This window comes from Conger conger, chromosome 14, assembly GCF_963514075.1.
Source record: "Conger conger chromosome 14, fConCon1.1, whole genome shotgun sequence".
Classification (NCBI taxonomy): Eukaryota; Metazoa; Chordata; class Actinopteri; order Anguilliformes; family Congridae; genus Conger; species Conger conger.
Window position 1 is genome coordinate 20,007,070 of NC_083773.1, and position 24,085 is coordinate 20,031,154.

The 24,085-nt window shown below is 43.1% G+C and overlaps 1 protein-coding gene across 1 annotated transcript in view; it reads left to right on the forward strand.

The window, feature by feature from the left end:
• The first annotated feature begins 17,410 nt into the window (after nucleotides 1–17,410).
• The window catches only part of epha8 (eph receptor A8), an 88,732-nt gene continuing 82,057 nt past the window's right edge, over nucleotides 17,411–24,085 (forward strand). Inside the window, exon 1 of the mRNA XM_061219010.1 lies at nucleotides 17,411–17,627. Coding sequence (XP_061074994.1) covers nucleotides 17,534–17,627 — 94 coding nt within the window. The 5' untranslated portion in view covers nucleotides 17,411–17,533. The remainder of the gene's footprint in view (nucleotides 17,628–24,085) is intronic.

The following is a 24,085-nucleotide window of genomic DNA, read 5'->3' on the forward strand; positions in this document are numbered from 1 at the left end:
TACAGTGCCTTACAACATCCCAAAGGTTGTTTTTAGTGATGTTTATTGAAACTAAATGGTGTGTCAGAACCAAACTTGGTGACCCTGTGATTGGTAAACAAATAAAATATGCCAAATCACAGTTTTATTTATTTAACCTTTATTTAATCAGGTAAAGTCTCAGTGAGATTAAAAATCTCTGTTACAAGAGAGATCTTGCCAAGATACCATAAAGCACATAAACATCAAGATTACACACAGATAACAGACATTTATCACAAATACATTTTTCACAGTTAAAAAGTCATTTTCAGCATTGCATATTTACCTATTCAGTTAAATCAATAGAAAAATGCAGATGATAATTTGGCACGTGAATGAAGGATGCCCAGAAGTAAGCGGTTGTGCTGATCTGGCTCAGAGCAGGTGCTAACCGCATTAGCGCGACTCTCCGATGGACAGAAGGTACTGCACTGCCAGCGCAGAAGCCAATTTGTGGTATTGGAACGGATTCGGAGGCACCATCTCTGCACTGTGAACTCTCCCTCACCCTGCTCTGCTCTCTCGCACCGTGTGCCTGCTTACAGCACATTGGGAAATGACAAAAGCCCTGTGACGTGACAGACCACCCCCTCCCCGCACGTACACACACATACACGCACACACTCACATACACATACTCACACGCACACACACACACATACACGCACACACTCACACGCACACACTCACACACACTCACACACATACACGCACAAACACACACACACGCCCACACACACACGTACACACACACCTCTCCCTCTTCACAGCCACAGTACAAAATGACTTCTATAGAAGGGCAGGAGGGAGGGGGGCTGCAAAGTTCTATATCACTACAGGCTCGCCTCTCCTCCTGCAGCTTGGTAGAATCTCCGCTCATGAAAAGCCCCGTCCTCCTCTCCTGTCAGAAAAGTACATGTTTATTTTTATGCGTCTGGTGAAAATAGAAGCTGGAATTTATCATCTGGCCGGCGAGATAGAGCTGCCTACTGCAGGAGTCACGAGAAGCGGCTTTCTCCGCCAGGTAAAATGGCGGCGTGCGTCCCGGGCAAATAAGCAATCGTTTACATATTTCAATTTATTATTAAAATAGGTATTCATGGATGGATGGGCCAAGAGGGTTTGTGTCAGAGGCATTTTACCATCGACAGTTTCCTTGTGTATCCTTAAATCTAACATTAATATTCTCTCAAAAAGCTGCTGTAGCCCATTTAATATGTTCAATAGGAGAAGAAAATTATGTAAAGATAACTTGGGAGAGGATATATGAGTGGTAGTGTCTCCGCAAAGTCATTGGAATCGCACAAGGGAGTAGTGTAGCTGTAACTGATGTAAATACTATTGAATCTGATCGAAAAGCTCTATAGCAGCCATGGGTGAGGAGGAACTTCGCTTTTCTAAGACACATGAAGACCTTTCCCTCGCATGTGCATGGCCTGCTGATCTCCTTCAGACAACGGCAATTTAAATAAACCATCAGCCTTTTCCAAAACTACCAGTCAACCTCTCCTAACGTGCTACGAACCCGCCAAACACTTGTCAATCTCTAACAACCAATCAATCCTTCCCATCCAGTTATTCTCTCCAACCATGCCTGCTGTGTATTTTTTGCCTGCCGTTTTTTTTTTGTGACAACGTAATTACATTACCCTTCAGTATTTCAGTTGCACTTATCCAATGTGACTTAAAACAACTGACAGTATTGTACATACAATCAATTTATAGAGCGGAATATTTTAATTAAGTCATTTGGGTTAAGTACCTTGCTCAAGGGCACATCACCAGCACCACACCTAGGAACTGAACCCACAATCTCAGGGTTACAGGCCCAGTTCCCCTGGCAGTTATGTGACACTCACCCTATTGCCATACAGGACATATCACAAGGCCTTTAGAGGACAAAGATAGAAGAAGAAGATATGCTTTATTGAACCCCATGGGGTAATTTGTCCTCTGTGTTTGACCCATTCTGGCACCCGGGGAGCAATGTAGGATTAAGAGCACCAGTGTTTGAACCACCAACCTTCTGGGACACGCAGCACAAAACATGGCGTTTCCCTAATATCGTAGAAGCACTATTTTTCTCATATTCATGAGCCTCAGGTGACAGAATTATTCTGTTCAGTGCTGTAGTGTCTCTATCTGTACAGTGCTTTATGTTTCATCATTCAATCGACATTCACTATTTATTATGACAGTTGTTTATGATTGGGCACTTACGTTAATTGAGTTAGTTCTGAAAAAAAAAAAAAAAAACCCAAACAAACAGAAAAACCATCCATCCATTGAAAATGAGAAAAAATGCTTTCAAGAGCAATACTAATCAGTGCCATTCAAACACCCCTCCGCACCGTTCTCACCTTATTTTCCATATGAGCAGATCTGAAAACATATCGCTGCCTGCCTCGCCTGCTACACTAGCGGTTCCTCGACGTGATCGCGGTCGACTGCCAGAGGCATGGAATTCACACTAATAACACTTCGGCTTAGAAAACAACACACATCCCAGTGCTAGGTCTTTAATTAACTTCACCCCGTTATTGATGAGCTATCTGGCTAAGACCCTCTCACGGTCTTTTACGGTGTGGAGATCAAGTAGATGCTCGGGCTATAAAGACGAGTGACCCCACAGATCACTTCATGCAATGATGCTTCATGTTTTTGTCTGGCCATTAAACTCTTATTTTATTCTCACGTTATTTTCCAGGAAACCTACGAGAACATCTGGAGCAATTATGAGGCGATAATAAAGAGAAAATAACATTAAACAGAGGCCTGTTCATGCATTTTCCAAATTCCTGCACCCACGGAGATGTTGGCAATACACTGGCAGGGAATAATTGACTAATGTTGAGTTTGACGAGGCAAAGATTTCAGAGTATTATGAACATAATCACCGAATCATTGAAGGTTCACCCACTTGGAAATACAAGATGCTGTTCTGTGCTGGGGGACCATAAATGTGCTAAACTGATGTCATTTATGAGTGGTTTTATGCTGGAGGGTGGGGGTGGGATATTGATGGTTGCCTTGGCGGTTATGCTGTCCTGCGGTTCACCATCTGCCCAAGCCTCTCGGTCCGTTTCCCTCGTCCCACAGACCCCACTAATTTCTCTCCTACTGTACACTGTCTGAAAAAGGGCTGCGTTAGGGGCCCGTTTTTCATCTCGAAGGTGCACTTCCTGCTAATGTTCCCTCACTGGGTCATATTTGTGCTCGAGAATACTAATCTAAAAGAGTAAATTGTAAAATGGCCGTACCTTCGAGGGTACTACCACTGTGAAAAAGCCATTGTACCCCGACACAGTAAAGTGTTCAGTGTGAAATGAACTCGTACAAAGTAAATATGGTCCCTATTGGACTCATGCACTCTGTATGAGTTGAATTGACAGTGGAAATGTAACCGTGTGTATATGTGTCGTGTGTAAAGGGAGCGGAGGAGAAGCTCCTCGCAGTGGTCCTGTGACCGCAGAGGGGCTGCTGATGAGCGTGCACATACATCACCGTCAGGAGGTGAGGGAGCAAACCTCTCTCCCCATTGTGGCCTAATCGCCTGGCCTGGCGGGTCTTTTCATTCAGGGGCAACACTTATCTTCATCATTTAAGGACAATGGAGGGTGTGAATATGCAGACAGAATCAACCGCACCACCGACAGGGAGTTCTCAAAGCCCTTTGCGCGAGGTAATTATCTGGCGAGAGACGAGGGGGGAGGGTTCATATAGAAGACAGTTGTCTGTATTTCATATCAGGAACTGTTTGGGCACCTAAGGTGCTTGAGTGGGACCCGGAAGATTGGTGGTGCAAGCCCTGGTGAAGCCATGATATGATCTGCACAGCTGTTGGGCCCTTGATCAAGGCCCTGAACCCCACATTGTTCTCCTGCTTAATCTAATTAAAATCAACTGTCAGTAGCTTTGGATAAAAGCGTCAGCTAAATTACATGTAATGACATGTCTTCTGTAGCATTCTTTCGTGAGAATGAATAAGTGGTTTGGGCTGTGGGTCGGCCATTGTTGCTCTTGTTCAGGGGAAGATGGGGGGGAGGGGGGCAGGAGTGCTGCCCCCACTGGACAGTAAATATTTTATTCTTTGTTCACCTTCCTCTCACCTCTCAACCTGTTCCTCGCCCCTCTGTGTCTGCGTATCATCAATAATAGTAATGCTGCTGGTTAGAGGGATGATGGTGGCAGCTGCAGTGACAATAGCAATAACAACTGTGCCAAGGGTCTGCAACCCTGTTCCTGCAGAGCCACCGGCTCCTCTGGCTTTCTCTGTTACTCTGCACTTCATCAATAAGAGCAGCGGACTGCGCAGTTAACCCACTTCACCTGGTCCGGTCTCAATTCGGTGCTGATTTTAAGGTGAAAACAGAAACCCAGCAGAGATTATGTCTGTCCAGGACAAGAGTTACAGACCTCTGAACTGTAACATCTTCCTTTTTCCCTCTTCCATACTATAGCATCATTACTCCATTTAAACCTCTTCATTTTGGTTTAAAAACATTGGTTGATCTTTTATTATGCAATGTAATTGATCCCATAACTAATCTATGATTGATATAAGATGGCAACTCCAACGGAGAATTCCCATTTTGGTATGTATACTTATTTTATTTTTGACAATATATTTAACACCACACACACACACACACACACACACACACAAAAGCACCTCGAGGTACAATAGCGGTTCAACTAGCTACAACTAACCTAGCTAAAGGTTTACAGCTACGGCAGTGTCTTCATAACCGTTTTGTGATTTAATGAAATTGAATGGCCCCTTAGTGATTAAAATCTCAGCATGTTACATTAAATACACATTGTGTGTGTGTGTAAGTGTCAGTGTGTGTGCCCTTTATAATGGACTTATCAATGTTTTATTAGCGGGTTGCTTCTATATCTTATATTGAAGGACTGTGGTGCCAAACATGGATTTCAATTCATAGGCATAAATCCTCAAGCTCCTTTAAATGCAAATTAAAGATCAGAGATTGATGCTATGTACAGTATTACTCTATAAACAGGCTCGAGACCTCTACCCTACAGAAGCCACTGCTTCCTTGACTGCAACCTCAGTGCACTGTTCTCTAGACCAGGGGTGTCTAATCTTATACAAAATGGCCGTTGCGGGTGGAGGTGTTTGTTTTAACCCAACACCATGACACCTGCTTCAACTAATTAACTAATTATAGTCGTAGTTCGCTTTTTTAGAAGAAAAACCTGCCCACACACTGGCCCTTTTCGGATAAAATTGCACACTCCTGCTTTTGACTACATTTTATTGAACCTATGTCTCAGGAGTTTTTTAATATTGTAGTATCTTCCTCTCAACCACTGCAGAAATATCACATGGAATATCACATTCAACTTAAACCAGTTTAGAGTTAATTACAAAGCATATGGCAAACCATAACACATAAATCACCTGTTATTACTCTGAGCCTTCTCTCTTTTGTGCAATTTTGTTTTCCCATCTCTGAATGATAAGCAATCTTTCACCTGGGATTAAGACACAGGTAAGCGAGAACGGGAGAGAGGGGAAACCGAAAGAGAGATGATGAGAGAGAGGAAGCAAGTTCAGCTCTAAAGCTATGAGGCAATCTGCGTGGAAAAATAAAGTCCGCCATCTATTATTCATAAAATGTTTCCCGTGTTTAGAGTTAGTTGCACTGCAGGCTCATCTTGTTCTCTACTTGGAAAGTTTACCGATAATGTGCATGATGATAATGTTCATTTCCTGACAGCAGCTGCGTGTATACAATTGGTGTATATTTTAACACCAGGAAGCATAAAGAACTTAAAGAAAAAACATTCATGCCTTTTCTGAACAATAGAAGATGAATATACCAAGGCAAAAATGTCACAGTCATTGCATTACAATATTGGCATTTAGCAGACACTCTTATCTAGAGCGATGTACAGTTGATTAGACTACGCAGGAGACAATCCTCCCCTGGAGCAATGCAGGGTTAAGGACCCAACGGCTGTGCGGGATAAGAACCACCAACCTTGCGTGTCCCAGTCATTTACCTTAACCACTACGCTACAGCCCTGCATGGTATTCTCTGAAAGAAAAACTTGAATGGGCCACAGCATGTTTTGGTCCAGTTTGGCAGCAGGGCCGGGATCAGCACATAGCCAGCCACCTAAATCAATGCTTTATTGAATGCTAGTACAACCAATCAGATGACACTGCTTCAAAATCAAATTTTGAGAGAAGGCAAACGTATTGGCCTGTTACCATCCACCTCCGCTGAATATTTACAAGAATTTTCAGGTTTTTTCCCCCTCACCCATTTACAGTACAGCGCTGGTAGAGATTTCAAAGGTCACGATTGTAAATGAGGCGCTTATGAAGTTGATGAAACATCAGTGTTCACTGTGCTGTTGCAGCACACGGGCCTCAGTGAGGTGCCCTGGCAGGAGCACAGTCACGCTGAGCACGAGAGACAGTGAGGCCATTTTGTAGCAGGTGAGTCGGTTACGAGCTTCGCGTCTCTAAAGCTCATGTCCGGAGCATGTCACCTGGCGCTGTAAGACAGATCACCCCCCGACCCGGCGTCATTAAGGCCGAATCGGGCTGATAGCAGGGTAATTGAACCTACGTGCACCTCTGATAGTGATTGGGTGTCATAATCTGCTTAGGAAACGCTCGACTGTGATTAAGGTAGGGGAGTCTTTGATATCCTAAAGGCTTTGTGTGCCTGTGAATGTCACATTGAACACAAAAGATGATACAGGACAGCGGAATATAATTAACGTTGCGTTAGATGTTCCCAAACTGTCAATCCTGATAAGAGCAAACGGCAAATGTTCCAAAGCAGACCACAGACTAATTTCTGTTTTAATTATTGCTACCTCAAGCCTTTTTTTTGTAGGACAAGACCTAAATTAAATTAGTTTAAAGGTACAGTTTCCTGTCCAAACCATGCACAATCCTGTATCCTCTTTGTTGATCTGATAAGCTGTATTTTCCCACCCACCCAACTTGCCAGTCTACATCTTGAAGTATAGCACATTTAAAGAAAAGTTGTGCTAAGCTCGAGCTTGCTACTTGCTTGATAGGTACACTCGTAAGTAACAGTAGCTTCAATTTGCTACAGTACAATATTATCTAGCAAACAAGCAAATATTCCCTGAAAGCAAGCAGATGTTATTCCACTCCAGAAAGGAGGATGTTGTCATTGTCGTTAAAGCTAAGTAAACCAAGCTTGTTAAACAACTATTAAAAGTAGGAGAAACTGGCCTCATTTTCTGTGGGCAATTCTGCAACTTTAATTGTCTTTTTTCACCCCTCTACTTGACTAAATTTACAGCTTGGGATGCACATTATTATGGTCTTAAAGGTCATAATCATTATTTTTAAGTAGTTATTGTATGAATAAAGAAACAAAGAAAATAAAGGCTTTGATACCAAGTGCTATTCTGCCAAGTGAGTATTTCTCCTGAATGCAAAGAAAGTTCTCATATGCCCACTTCTGGCGTATTTTGGTATTGGTCTTCTTGGGTTCATAATATGGATTATATGGATATGTCAGTTTAGCCGCTTGTCACTTCACCAGTACGAACTGTACCTCAGAGACTATGCTAACACCATGGCTTGTTATACACGTACATTGTGGGCATGTATAGATTTAAGAGCGATGTTAATGTAAAATATACTGTAGCTGTGCATGGAGATTCACATTGGAATACAGACAGAATAATAAGCTACGTTGACTGGCTAACACTGCTGTGTCAATACAGAACAAGGAGAAATACTCAATAATAAACATTTTAGTCTTATATTTAGATAGACTTTGATTACTTTTTTGCTAAAGAAGGCAAAAATATTGGCAATGAGCCAAGACTCATTTCAAGATTTGACAGTGGGCTAAGACAACTTCACTTGTCAAGAAAAAAGTAACATTAAAAAAATGTTTAAATCTCTTAAAAAGACTAAAACACTTCGACAGCTTGCCGACCTAGATAGCAATAGCTAACCGGACAGTAAAGGTAAATGAGCATAATTGACATTGTTGATTTTCTCCATTGATTTGGGATCTGTTGCAGATCTTACTGCACATTTACCATGTTTTTACACTTATTACATTTCAGGATAGGAGACACCGGGAAAATTGAGCCTCCTGTGGCGTAGGATGGATGGGGAATTATGGAGCTATGCTATTCATATAGTTATCAAATGATAAGCCTTTTGAGTGTTTAACCCTTAGCGTTCCGAGGAACAGTTTCTGTGTTAGCAGCTTCCACATCAGACACCCCCTTGGAATGGGATTCCTCCATTGAGTCTGGCTCATCTGGGTCTTTGGGCCTGAGGGTTTTTCTTTTTGTATGAAACGTCTGTGAATTACAAAAAAATTAAACTTTAATAATAAGCAATTATTTACCTCAATTTGGTTGCTTTACTGAGAAGAAGAAAAGTGTAATACCGTCCTTTCTGAAATCCCTGGGATTAATTATTTAAGACGAATTCCGCTCTACCCCAGATGCTGCGCTGCTTCGACCCTCCTCTGAACCCACCACACATCCGCGATGTCTACATGTACACGGAGCTCAGAATTAATTTGGAGATTAAATAAAAGGGTGGGTAAATGCTCGCCAATGAGTCACAGGAGAACGCTGTGCTTAAGCCAAGTGCTCACCAAGCCAGCCAGCACAGTACATTTTCACAGAGCTGATTCACCAGCACCTCCACCAGCTGAAAAACTCGAAACCAGCAATCATCAAATCTCAACCTCAAATCTAAATCCGGTCCTGGTCTTCTTTTCTCCCAGGTAATTTGCTGAACGATTAGTGCGACTGCTTGGCCAGACACCTGAATCCCAGGTAAAGGGAGGGTGGAAAACCAGCAGTCCTCGGCCCTTGCGGACCGTGATTTGACAATCCCTGCTCACAACTCTTTCCCTGGGTTTCGTTTTGTGGCAGAATCGCCCGGGGTGCCTCTTAGGTTCCTCCTCGTCTGAGTTTTGCTGGTGAGTGTACGCTTGATCAGGTGCGTAGCCCCCACAGAGGCCCTGTCCCGTGCGTCTGTCCCTGCTCCATCTGTACGCCGGCAGAAGGCAGGATCCCCACTGAGAGACATGGCACGCCGATACCTGTCTGGCACGAAGACTTTCCATTAACCTGCAGCTTTGCATACAGACACCAGACCTGCTCCAGTATTACCAGTGTTTTTCCACGCTGATGTCCTCACCGTTAACTCCTTTTGTGAATTCATGTCGCTGCTTGTGTATTATACGTTCCTGTTTTTACTATGGAATTCATGATATTGAATATATTTGAAGAATGGTCACCCTTATCTCAGGAAAATTATGTTCTTTACATCTTTTTGCACTATTTGTTTGTATGCTTGGATAATTACCAAAGCTACTGAGGGTTAACTGCCGCACTCTAGGGTAGAACAGCAATGCCCTAATTTCAAAATGCAACCTTCAGCTCTATGAAGCAAGTTCCGTCATAAAAATTTAATTTCTGGATGTATGCTCTGTGTTATTCAGATGATACTGACAGAACAGAGGACAATGAAATGTTGGCGGATGTAAAGGACCCACAAATGTAGATAACATGGGATAAATACTGCTCCATTGATGCTTTTGACTTATTGTACAGATTTTGCTGAGGGACGGCTATTTTTGGTGGAGATGCGAGGTTTGAGCTGCGTGTGGTGACCCCACCAGCTGCCCGTCACACTGAGACCCAAAATGGTGAACAGTGGGGTGGTAGGGGTAGGTAACTCAAGGTTACCCTCACCAACTGCTCCCCGTGCTCAAACGACTGCGTCCCCCTCCCTGGACGACCCTCGTCATTTTGGCCCGACTCTCACGCGCCCCTTTGCGTGACAGCTTTTCTCTGGGGCTGTTGACTAGGGCCATGCTGTGAGGGAGCGGGGTCGGAGGACCAAATGCTTGTGGGTACGTTTTAGAACTGAACTTACCGACAAGCATTTGGCCCTCTGACCCCTCTGACCAGTTCGCTATCAGTAGCAATGGATATTTGTAAAATCGGCAAGCTAACTAATAGCTGATTTGCTTGTTGCTACTGATAACAAACTCTTATGCTATGTAGTCTTCGCTATCATATCTTAGTTATATAGCCAGCTAGTTACATAGCCAAATAAGGTTGGTTAGCAAAAGTGAAAACTTAAAATAGATAAAAAATATAAATAGTGTTGTGTAGCGCACTAAAAAAATAGTCACCTGTTTGAATATTTTCTTACCAGAACACTGCGAAAAAACAGTGAACGAGGACACTGAACTGTATAATAACGCTTTATATTATGCATTATATTCATGAACTGTGGGAAGGATAAACAGTGTTGTGGTTTGAGGGTGTTTGTTGCTGTAATTCCTCTTGTGACCCGTTAGGAGTCTGAAATTACCTATTGTTCCTTTAATTTAAGAATAACGGGAGGGCTATTGGCTGTGATGTAACGAAAGTATACAATGTCTAATGTATTAAATCTGATCTCTTAGGGGGTATGTTAAAAGGTAATTCAGTTGTCTGATCTGTGTTTTTAAAATGGCTGCCGCTGCCCACCTATGCACCCAGCCATTTTAAACCAAGGACCGTAATGGTGGGGCGGCCTGTAGCGTAGGCGTTAAGGTAAATGACTGGGACAGGCAAAGTTGATGGTTCGAATCCCTGTGTAGCCACAATAAGATCCACACAGCCGTTGGGCCCTTGAGCAAGGCCCTTAACCCCGCATTGCTCCAGGGGAGGATTGTCTCCTGCTTAGTCTAATCAACTGTACGTCGCTCTGGATAAGACCTTCTGCCAATTGCCAATAAGGTAATGTAATAATGGAATGTCCTTTTCGTGTCATCCTTGACATTCTTTTAATGGGATGTTGACGTGTATTTTAACTTACATAAATAAACTTCTATAAATCATATAAATAATATCATTCAATATTCTAATTTGATGAAGCCTACAATATAAGAAAGATTCAATTTTAATAAAATGGGACTGATTGAAACATCACAATCTGGTGCGAAACTTAAGTATGTGAACACAAAACCTGAAAGTCTTTCCCCCTCGCATGTGCCGTTCCGCAGTCAGCCTCAGCTCACAGAAAGAGAAGCGTTATTTCTCTCATTATACAGCAATGACTGTCTTCTCCAACACACGGTAATGATGAGCCATCATCGGTTCAACGGACAAAAAAGATAACACGCCTAATGTGACGTTCTGTTGATGTTAATGAGAAGATTCAATCATAAGTTTCACAGCATATGGTACACACTGATTAAAACCACTTCTCCCCCAACTTGTCCTAATTCATGTCTTGGATGTTACCTGCAGTAACATCGCAATGTAATCAAGGAGGCACCAAAAAAGACAAATAAATAAATAAAAAAGAAAAGAGAAATCTCAGCTCTGTTTGATTTCAGGCCAAAGCACATCAATCTATAACAATGAATTGGCATAAAGCAGTTTCATCAGCCTGGAGTCCATCAGATTGCAACATACGCTGTGGTACAGGCTTCAAGTTTGTTCCTATGGGAATTAACTGCTAAAGTTTAAAAGTGCAGCATTTCTGAAATATAGCTTGAATTTATTTTGAAGTGTAAGTAGGGCAAGCTTTGCGCTGAAGATGTCTTATCCTGCAGAATGGGGGTAAACAAACCCATTTAGTCTGAGTTCATTTAAGAGCTTTCTTCTTTTTTCTATTAAACAAGATAATTACTTACCAGCTGACTAATTATTTGCAAATCAGAAAGGAACATTACAAGATGCCATGCTGTCATGCTTTTAATTCCATTTAATAGCCAGAACCTGTCTCCAAGTAAAGGAATATTAAGAACCAAATTCCAAAGCTATGGTTAATGGTTATGTCTTCAGCGAATGTGCTTTTGTAGTAAATACACTCTGCTTATTTTGTGTTAATATCATGACAAAGCTGATTATGTTGATTTTACTTAGCAAAGCCAAGTGTGGACCAAAAGCGATATCAAATTGAGAATGCCAAATAATTATTTGCCTATATTTAACCCTTTAATTCAAGATCACAAATACACGATGAGCATGTTCTTAACTGAACATTCCAATACTGAAGTAACAATCTCACTACTGAATAATGAAATCCAGTGTGATGATTGTTCAACCAAGCAGAGGTGAGCACCACTGACCTTGATGTACGCAGAATAAAATAAAATAAAAAGGAGTCACGCAGACTCCATCATGCATTGGGGAGGCAGGGCAGAACAGTGTACAGTCTGAGGGCTTGTGTGACACGCTCTGTGCGTGTCTGGAGACACAGCACCCTGTATCTACAGACCACAGCATGCGACCGACCGACCTACATTTCCACCCGCTATCGGCCGGTAGAGTAGCCTGAAGGGTTTGGGACACCGGGTCTGGCAGTCGAGGCTTTGATTCACAGGCCAGGCGCTGTCGTCATGCCCCTCGAGGGAGGCACTTAACCTAAATCGCTTCAGTCAAAATATCCGGCTGTACAAATGGACCACGTGCGGTTTAACGTCGTCCTGGATGAGGCCGCCTGCTAAAGGCTATCATGCAATGTTCACGTCCTCTGAGAGGGGGGGTGTCCGGTGTTTGCTCGCTCTTCTTCTGGAGCTGGACGGGGAGGCCGGTCCTGATTTCAGCTCCACTGCGTGGGGAAGGTGGAGGACAGTGTGCCCAAAGATATGCACTACAGCCAGCTGGCAGGGTGATGAAAAAGGGTAGATCTGATGGATGGTGAGTGGTCTGCATTTATATAGCGCCTTATCCAAAGCCCTGTACAACCGATTCTCATTCACCCATTCATACACACTCACACATCAATGGCAACTGGCTGCTAGACAACAGCTCTTACCTCCTGAGCCCACCCAGATGATCTGATCTGAAGTCGGTACAATTCCACCAGTCCCACTATAAACCTTCTAACGAAATAACAAAGAAGGGCCTGCTATGTACTGCGGCTATGGTGGTTTAATTTTTTATTTGCTCGGAAGGCACTGTGATCAAAGGAAGCGTTACAGAGTTCAAGCTGTAAAAGTATTCTGTGCACATGGCCGAATACTCAGCCAATTTAAACTACGCACTTTCCTCAAGAGTACAATAGCAGGGCTGCCAACCAAGAATGCAGCGAGACATGCAAACTTACGGTTATGTCCCCGTCTCTTTAACCGTGTCCCCCGTGTTTGTGCGTCCTCCTCCCCCTGTCAGTGCTCTGGTCACCTGTTACAGCCCACATTAAAAGTTGGCCCCGGGCTATGACCTCGGTCCTGTGCAAACGGAGCGAAGATCGTGTAGCGAGCAACTGCGAACAAGAGTCTCTGCAATGCCCGTTTGGCTGTCTGACGGAATTAGCATTCACATCTGAATATGCGCTCCCTTCTTTTGCTTGGGCTTGATCATCCATGCACACCAGAAGCACCTGAAGTAAACAAACCAGGCCTGAGGCAAGTGATGGCAAACTTCAACACAGACGAAACAAAAAATAGACTGAAGCTTGTTTCATTTACTGTATATTGTAGCACAGTCGTTTCATGTTTCATTTGGTGCTGCTGTCTCAAGAGACCTGCCAGAAAGTGAACAATTTGCTTTTATTTTTTTGTTTTTCCACAGTAACTAGGCTACTTGTTGTTCACACATAGCACCACTAGGTGGCAAATGTGAGCACTTTAATCCATTGCTGTTGGAAATACTTGCATAGTTCTTCCATGACTATGTTTGTTTTCTATGTCGGCATTAGCATTTTACATTTACAAATTACTGTAATGTATAATATACTTCAGCTTGCTAGCTGTAATTAACTTAATTATATTCCTGTTTTGAACTAGCTAGCTAACAAGCACATTTAATTTATTCAATTTACAATGATAACTAGCTAATGAATGCATTAATGCAACTTACTGCCCCTTTGTCTTGCAAACAATGAGCAAAACATAAAATAGAAACATGCTGCGCATGACTCAAATCTCACACAAATATAACCTGCTGTGTTCACAGCAGGATTTTCCTCTCAGTTTTTAACAATCTCTTGTCGTCCCGCTCATTTTGCTTCTACGTCATTTCCCAAAGTTTACCTTTAAGCTTAAAATTTTAGCACTTGTTTTAATCTGGTGAATGAAGTCGGTGTCGCCTGTCTTCGAAATATATTAATTTAATGTGATGTAATGTAACCCCAAAGTTGCTTTAATGTATACCAACAGAGAGAAGTTTCTTGACAACAGCTGGGCAATAGAGTTCCGCTACGTGTGCCAGGCTACACGGAGTCAGCAACCAACCAACCATGTTTAATTATACTCCCCACGGAGGGCGGGGTCTCACCGCATCATCCAATCAGGGTCAGACTCCAGGACCGTGTTCGTCCAACAGGGAATCTCACATTCCGATGCCGCGTCTAAATCCGCACGTAGGCACGTGCTCCGCGGCATGGCAATGCCCGGGGTTGAGGGGGGAACGGAGGTTTCCGGAAGGAGCCCGGTGATTGTGGTGGCATCACAGAGAAGCTCCTTGTGCCTGCGGGGCAGGAGGTGGGCAGGAGGGGGGCAGTGGGGGGGCATTAGCAGGTGCCCCGGCCGTCCTGCTTGGCCTTTCCGATAATAGAGCCAGCTGCGCTTCCACGGCAACGCACGCAGCCTCTGGGGAAGATAACGAGGGAGAGGGGGAGAGCAGTTTTACAACTGCCATACAAGCTGCTATCATTTCCAAGAACATGTCAATCATCAGGGAAGGGGGAGGGGGCAGGGAGGAGAGGCATATGAAGAGTTTTATTCACGAGTGCTTTACAGGGAACTGCCGTCTTATAATATGTGTGTGTGTTTGTGTGTGGATGTCTGTGTATGTGTGTGTCTGTGTGTGGTGTGTCTGGTTATGTGTGTGTGTCCATGCATGTGTTTGTGTGTCTGTGTGTGGTGTGTCTAGTGTGTGTGTGTGTGTGCGTGCGTGTGTTTGTGTGCGTGTATGCGTGCGTGTGTGGTTGTATGTGTATGTGTATGTGTATGTGTGTCTGTGTGTGTGTCGATGCACATGCGTGTGTGTGTATGTGCGTGCGCGTGCACATACATGGTTGTATGCGTGTATGATTTAGCTAGCTTTTGTGCTCTGTGTTTTACTCGTTCTGTAGCTGTGATTTGTTTGGTGGGTACACTGTACAGCCCATTACTGTACAATAGGTCAAAGTGAGGACAGCTCCAGGAATATTTCACCTGAATGTGAGGACTGAGCGAGGGATCCTATTGATCACTTCCGAAGTCGATAGGCCACATGCCAGAAAATCACCTTTTGATTTTTAAACACCTTCTTCTGCTGTGTCTCTGCTATTTTAAGTACACTTTAGATATCCTGATGTCTTTGGCAGTGGCAGCATCTGACCCAGCTCATCATGTAATGTTTTAAAATGTTTTATCAGGCTGTAGGAGTCATGGAAATGATAAGCTTTCCGGATTTTTCCAGATTGCAGATGTGTCCTTGAAACCTTTTTCTGCAGGAAAAAAAAAGGACGTGTGATCCAAAACCTCTTTACAAAATGTTGTTTTGTGATGGCTGGAGAGCTACCAGCTCAGCGTGCAGAGCGTTTGCCTTTGATAAGTACACAGGCATGCCTTCAGTTGTTTTGCTTGATTTAAATAAGGATCACCTTTCTGCGCAAAATTCCTTTTACTAGCATGCAACATTCCCTTTGTTCCTTTCACATGGAAAATTAACATTAAAAAAAGATTCAGAAAAGATCACCAGGCTTTGATCAACAGATCTACAAAATATCTCTAGCTACACTAAAACATTTAATTAAAACTTCTAGATAAAAGCAAGCGCACAGAGATGTGGTAATTCTACACAGTCAGGTAAAAGAGAATTAGCTGCAGGTGGGTGAACCTTCCCTGACCTACCTAAGCATGTTAGTCATGAAACACAAGAGTAAAAACATTGTAGGGGACAGGTAGTATTTTAAAGCTAAGTTCTCTGTCTCTCCTGTTTCTGTGTTCACTGGACACCGGTAGCTATTACTGGAGTTGGAAATCACAGCTGAGCTGGCCATTGATCGTGAAACCAGCTGGCTTGTACACGGCCGCCAGGTTCCGACACATCAACCTGATCAATAAATAATTATTTGTCCTGCAGAAAACGTGATATGCACAGGAAAGTTTTCTTTGAGAAACGTTGGGAGCAGGCACGACAGGCACAATAAGAAACGATGTAAAACAATACAGCACTTAACAGCTTTTACTGCTTTCAAATACAGTTTCACATCCTAATGACTGCTTTCACAGGGAGCAGTACGTGCTATTTCTGTGTACAACTGTTGAGATAAACTTGACAATTTCTACTGTCAAAAGTATTGTCTGCAGCAATCAGGTACTCTCTCTCATTTTAAGATATATTGTTCATATTGTAGTCAGATTTATTTGCAGTCATATTATATAGAAAATGGAACAGAACTTGGGGTTTCTGTTTTTGCATAGGGATCAAAGTTACGGGTTTATGTTCATACGGTATTAATGTGACATTAATTGGTCACCAATTTTGATTGCTATTGAGGGAAATTGAAATGGTCTCTGTGAGAATAGAAATAATAAACTGTAAACCCTCTAAGACACAAACACATTTAGAATAGAGGTCATTTGGAAATCATATTTTGGAGGGTGAATTGAAAATAAATGTGAGAATTTTAAATATAGCCAATAATAAAACCAGTGGTAATCGGTTACTTTTTTCTCCACTTTAGCCTCTCGATGGATACATCCCCTTTAAAGTGCATTTTGCTCTGTCCCTTCTTTAATGTTGGCATTTCTACGTTGTGTTTTAAGCCGTGTCCTTTTGGCTAATTCAAATGGAAAGTGCGGCATGTTTTCATGTTATGCTCATATGTGTTTTCATCAGTGTTAATGTGCTTAACAAGGTTTATTGTGCATGCCACAGTCTTCTCATACAGTACTGTTTGTGTTTGATTGTATTGTGTAGTTAATGCATATTTTTTCCTATATTGTGTCTTGCAAATTGCAATACAGTTTATAACAAATTAAAATGTTCTCATGTGTTTAAAAAACCTCTTCTCCACTTCCATCACTGTATAAAACGCATACATGATGCACAAACTGTATTGTTTTAATATTTCAGCAAGAACCATAAATCCATTCAGTCCTCTGGCACTGGAAGAGTTAAAATGATGAGCAGCTTTTCTAGTGGAAAAAAAGGTTTATATATATATGTATAGAGGGAGAGCGAGAGAGTGAGGGGAGAGAGAGGGAGAGCGTGAGAGTGAGGGGGAGCGATCGAGAGAGGCGAGAGAGAGAGAGAGAGCGAGGGAGTATTTGGTTTGTGGAAGTGCACAGCCTTTGTTCTAATTGGCTGCTAAATTGTGACAGGCAGGTTGTCCACTCCCCCCAGCCGCGCTGGGCTGTGTGCATGTGTCTGAGCGCAGGCAGTATTAAGTCTGCCGAATGTGCTCGGAGTTCCTAATCGAGCCGGGGTCTGTTTGTACACAGGGAGCGGGAGAACGAGAGCGAGAGAGGGAGTGAGAGAGAGAGAGAGAGACCCCGCGTGCAGGGCATATGCAGGCACAATGGCATTGGATCAGGGGCTCCCTTCTCCTCTGCTCTTTTGGACTATTACCTTCCAGGCACTCTGCTCCCAGTCCGGAGGCACCAACAACGAAGGTAAGGCCGGCCGTGTAGGGTGCGTGTTCTCTGTGCTTTCGCCTCCAGCAGGGATTAGCGCGCGTGGGGTTAAGGGCAGTCCGGACCTGGCTGGCCGGGGCCCTCGGCTCCCGGGGTAAAGTTGGGCCCCGGGGCAGGGGACACGGGTATGGCAAAGTTCCCCAGGCAGTGGGGGGAACTCCCGCCTGAACAGCCAAGGCGCTCTGAAGCAATCTGCAGGGATGGGAGGACACAGAACTGAGCTGAATATGAGCACCGATATAGAATCACATGAGGTGATGTGTGGTGTTATAGGAGAGGTGAGTGTGTGTGAGTGTGTGAGTTTGAGGGAGAGAGAGATAAAGAGAGAGGGAGTGAAAGAGACAGACAGACAGTTTCATAACTACTATATAGACAACCAACTAATATTGATGGGCATGAACATTTTCATCAATATGATTGCATGTTACATGTATGTGTGTGTGTATGTGTATGTGTGTGTGTGTGTGTGTGTGTGTGGGTATCTTGGCATGCAATATCATAGTGTGTGCAAGTTTGTTTATGAAGGGGTGTGTGTGTGTGTGCGTGTTTGCGTGCGCATGTTTGTAAATGCGTCTGCGTATGAATCTGTGTTTGGGTCTTGGTGTAGGGCTCTGTGTGTGTGTACATTGCTTGTTTGTATGTATATGTGTGTGTCTATGTTGCTTCATAGTCTTACATACATCATGTTTGTGCCCTACAAGTATATAGGTCTCTGAATGGCTGTACATCCCCGTCCCTGATCCCCAGGGTAGAACACAGATGTACAAAGCGCTTATTGCAGTTCCCCTGCTGTTCCGTGTGTACTCTCATATGTTCAGTGTACCCTGTCGTACAAAACTCTCAAAACTTATCAGACTTTTAAAAGCTGTTTGCGCTACCGCTGGCATTGTCTCTGTACTGATGTGTATGCTTTGAAATGGACTGCTCCAAATCTTCAAAAACAACTCTTGACAATGGAGTCTGAATCTCAAGATTCCCACAATCTCCATAAAAGGTCTAGCCTACAACGATATTAATAATAATATGATATTATTGCCTGGAAATATATATGTATGCCCAGTATGTTGATTAGTAATGAATGCATCCGTAGCCTGCATATGATGGCATGTATGCAGGGGGTGAGCGAGAAAGGCATATTAATGTGCAATGTTAATATGGACTATTTGATTGCTTACTGTTTACCTGTCTCTCAGTCTATTGCACTGCATTAAGATGGGAATTTGTGTGGACCGCCATCTGAGGTGAATCTTCATGAATATTGACCTTATCGAGGCTCTTTCTAGTATTATCTATTGCGCTGGGAGGTACGGCACCAAACGGGCATACAAAAGAGAAGTTATTATTTATTAAATATTATTCAAATGAGAATATTACCCACTAAATGTCAAAGGTATCACCATGCCAAAATACAGGATAAGTGACTCTCGCCGTTGCTACATCTAACCGCTTGTGTATTAGCAATGTGTAGGTTTTTAGCACACTAAATCAACTAACACGGATGTGTCGTTTCTGCGGACACCCAGCGAGGTACTCCCGGAAGGAGAATAATTAATGGGAATACATACGAGCCGTGTAGGTAATGTACCAAATTAATTACGGCATAACGCTGGGCTTTAATCTGCAGGCAGCCCCGTTGCTAGCGCCCTACAGAGCCCTATAATCAGTAACCCCTGTTTGTGGCCAGCAGGCCAACGCGCACCGACCTGGCCTCCCCGGCCATTACTCACTCCATTCCCAACACAACTTCATGTTCACGGGGAGACAAATGTCCGCTGTACGTCTTTTCAGGGTCTCAAAGTGAACCCGTGTCCTGTCAGTTTCAGTTTCAATTATTCTCAAGCCATTTTATAGTCTAAAGGCTAAATTTTCCCTGTTATTTTTGTTCTCATTATTATTGTTATGGTTATGGTTATTTTTATTATGTATTATTACGTGTAATCTTCTATCCAGTACTACCGTTATTTATAGTGTGTCATAGCAATTTATGAGAAGCGTTTTTTATTTAGATATGTAACATATTTGTTAGAGTGAATGTTGTTTTGAATGCTATGAGCACTAAAGTGAGATGCTTTCTTTTTCTGTTGTTACTGGACACATACCCGCGTACCCTGTAACTCACTCCCTGTCACCGAATTGGTCAGTGAACGAATGCACTCTTTCCTCGGCGGTGAGGAGTGTCCAGTTCTTTTCCACCGCGCGTTGGTTGAGCCGCAGTTGCCTCACGGCCAAAATTCTGCCGCCGTTATCGTTCGTGCTTGAGCCATATGCGTGAATGTTAAGCAACAGCGCCGCGGCGTTCAGTTCCCAACACAACAAAACCACCGCCGCGGCTCTCTTCCGTGTTAGCGTTTCCCTGCGTCCCTCTTCAGCCTGCTGACTGGACGGTGGACGTGCGTGTGGCTAAGAGGGCATCTCTGTCTCACATACCCTCCCATGGCACGTCAGAGTGCTCCGTGCCGCTGAAGACGGGGTCCGTCGCGTGCCTGTACGCTGACGCTAACGCTAATGCTAGCAGTCCCAGCTCTCAGCTGGAGTTCAGCACTGGCAGACTGATGGTCACCGACTCGGGAGGACACATCAAAAGACGACAGAAAAGCCAGGATGGACAACCCTGATCGTACCAAATTCTCCAGCCTCTAGGTTGCTTTGGTGAGGAAGAGGAAGCCAAGGTGACCAACGGATCGTAAATGTATTAATCAGGGGTCTTGCTTACAAAATGGTCTTAGTCAAATTGTACCTTAAATGTATGCATCTTAAATGTAACGTAAGCTGCAACAAAGTAGTTGTACAGTCCTACTTTGACACAGATATAATCGCATCTCTATATACACTAAATCTTACACTAGAAACAACGGCAGAAACGTGAGGACAGAAATCGCTGATTGTATGCAGTCCTCTGGCCCCTGGCTGCCAGGGCCAAGGCAGGGCTGCAGAACCGACCAGGGCCTGGGATCGGGTCACCATTTTGAGGTAAGGCGAGGCCAGGGTGACAAATGGACCCGTTCCAAAACTCATCTTTCATCTCCTTTCTGGGACATTCAAATGGCCAAGCCCTGATTTTCCTTTTTGAGGAGAAATGTAGAATGTCTAAAATAAATGCGTTAAGAAGAAGAGTTTCCTTTGATAATCCTGAAGCGGGGGTTTTGAGCTGATGTGTGGGAAGGCCTGTCGGATTCAGGGCCGGGTTTAATCAGACGACACACGAGTGAGAGAGCAGCTCACAGCACTGGCTCAGGCAGCAGCGTAATGATGCGTTTCATTTAAATACCGTCTGCCTGCAAGAGAAAATACAACAAACATGTCCACATCAAACCTTTCAATATAAATACAATTCAATATTGTACTGTATAGTATTGTATGGAACATAGACATTCATTTTTAATACTGTGTGCTAGGCTTTTTTTGTATTAAAATATACCTTATTGTCTTACAAAATAGAAAACTTTGTCCAGTATATAATCATGTATATACACTTTGTATACTCACATGCAACCCATGCACACTCGTGTGCGCACACACACCTGCATCCACACACACATGTGCACACACACAGACGTGCACACTTATACACGCACGCAGATAGACACAGTATTACTGTGTTACAGCATGACATTACTTTTAGTAATTGTTTGGAACAAGTTTGTCTCTGCTAAAAGAAAAAAATTTGAGGGAAAAAAAAAGCCTTCGTTCATTTATTCACTTTCTGCTGTTATCATTTTCACAAGACCTGCAGAGCAAATGCTGTAAGACAGATCTCTTCAGATATTTTTTCAGAAGCTTCCATTTCATTCAGTTGATTATATACCAAATCAAAAATTGTGGCATTACAGCATATTGTTGGGGAGTAGGAAAAAATATGCTTGAGATATTTATATATTATTATATTATATGTATATTTATATATTATTGTTCACAAATAAGCTGTCTCTAAGTGACAGTATTTATGTCTTTAACATAGCTATTCACCTGGGGCCTTGCTTATAAGCATGTCCTTGGAAACTTAAATATAATCTTAAACGAATTTCCAAGTTGTGCTTATGTTTGAATTTTAAAAATAATTGAAACCAAAATAAATGTTGCTTACATTGATTTAAAGTGGCATATCTGCATCTTGCGCACCTATGATATATACATTTTGAGTGCTATAAAACTCACATTACCCCTTCTTGTGAATGCAGCCAATGAAGGCTATTTTCCTATAAATATGGTTGCATTTCAACATTTATTGCGCTCTTCATGCCTAAAATTGATTATTAAGTGTTATTTTAAAAGTGGCAACATAGCCCACTTCACGCACAGCCCTCAAATGGGATGCAGTATCTCCAGATAACCAGCAGGTAATTAACTTGCATGTGGTGTAAACCGTACAAAGAGATACGATTATGTTCGTGGATTTTACAACTACTTAGTCATGGTTTTCTGTGTAAGCTGCTATTTAAGATACAATTTGACTATAAGACCATGTTATAAATGAGGCCCCTGATTACTACATTTGTGTTGTTGGTCCATTTGTCTCCTTGGCTTCCTCTTCCTCATCAAGGTAAACTACAATACTGTATTTGCATCATTGCCTTGGCTGCCAGTGGCCACAGAATAGTGTACGATCAGGTACTTCCCTCCTGCCATTTCTACTGTGTTTTCTGAGCTTTACTGCACTGTATATAGAGATACAATTACAGTATATCTACATCAAAATGGGATTTTATAACTACAAAGTTGTGGTTTAAGGTACATTCACTGTAAGGTACACACATCTATGATACAATTAGAATTTTATAAATGAAGCCCCTGATTACTTTGTTCTACTGTAGGTGTATTTACCACCTTGGCTTCCTCTTCTTTAACAAGCAAACCTATTCCACCCCCTTTCTCTGGCAGCCAGGGACTGGAGCATCGAGTACGATCTGGGACGTCCATCCTGGCGTTTCTGCTGTTTTTTGATGTGTCCTCCCGAGTCGGTGACCATCAGTCTGCCAGTGCTGAACTCCAGCTGAGAGCTGGGACTGCTAGCATTAGCGTTAGCGTCAGCGTACAGGCACGCGACGGACCCCGTCTTCAGCGGCACGGAGCACTCTGACGTGCCATGGGAGGGTATGTGAGACAGAGATGCCCTCTTAGCCACACGCACGTCCACCGTCCAGTCAGCGGGCTGAAGAGGGAAGCAGGGAAACGCTAACACGGAAGAGAGTCGCGGCGGTGGTTTTGTTGTGTTGGGAACTGAACGCCGCGGCGCTGTTGCTTAACATTCACGCATACGGCTCAAGCACGAACGATAACGGCGGCAGAATTTCCCACGGATTTCCTAATTTCCTTTAGCAACTCTATATGTGTGTGTTTCATGTACACACAAACACACACATGCAGGGGTACACATACACACATAAATAAACACACACACACACACACACAGGGGTACACATACACACACATGCGGACACACACATAAATAAACACACACATGCACAAGCACAACGTGCACATAAACATACACAGGCACATAAATAAACACACATGTGCACACACACATGCACACACATATATAAACACACACATGCGTGCACATCGCGCACATACACACGTGCACACAAGCACATAAGCAAACACACTCACATTCTCACACACAAACACACGCACAACACACACGCATGCAGACACACAGCACAAAGAAATAGAATATGCCTTTTAGAGTACACTTGCGCTCATGTAAAACTTTAACATTGAATATTCTACTGTCTACTTTCTTTGAGATAGAATTTGAATATTAATGTTTCATACGACATCCAGTTTTGCTGATGGATGATAGTCTGTATATCTACGATTCAGTGCCAATAAACCAATACATTTCAGACCCAGACCAATTGATATGATGAACATTGATAGGGATAACATCCATAGCAATTGCACTCTTTAATTATTTGTCATCATCATTCAAGTGGCTTGTCAATGAATTAGACTTGTGCCATCCAAGATATTGGAACCTTTTTCATGCCTTGGTTTGAAGTGCCATGAACTGCTACTACTCAGAGTGTTATGGCGAGAAATTAATTGATTGCCATGCCGGCTTTCGCTGGGAGGCAGCTGCTAACCTGACATACAGGGGAGGATAGCAGGACTCAATAAGAAATAAAGCAATAGTTCTTCTGTTCTGCCATCGGGGCTAAGCATTACAATAGAGCTGCACTTCAAAACAGAATCAAACAGACTTTTATAGAGCACCTTTCATCAATTGGCCCAAAGGAGCTTTTATTTATTTTTTAACTTGTTTCAGATTTTTCCAGTTTTCTCCCAATTTAGTTGCCAGTAGTACCCTATCTATTCCATCTCAGCGTGTGTTACTGAGGGATACACCGCCTACCCCCCGTCCCTCGGCGGCCCCGGATGAATCAGGTGATCCTGAAAACAACACGCCTTCTCCAAGCCGCATCGTCCCGCCCGCG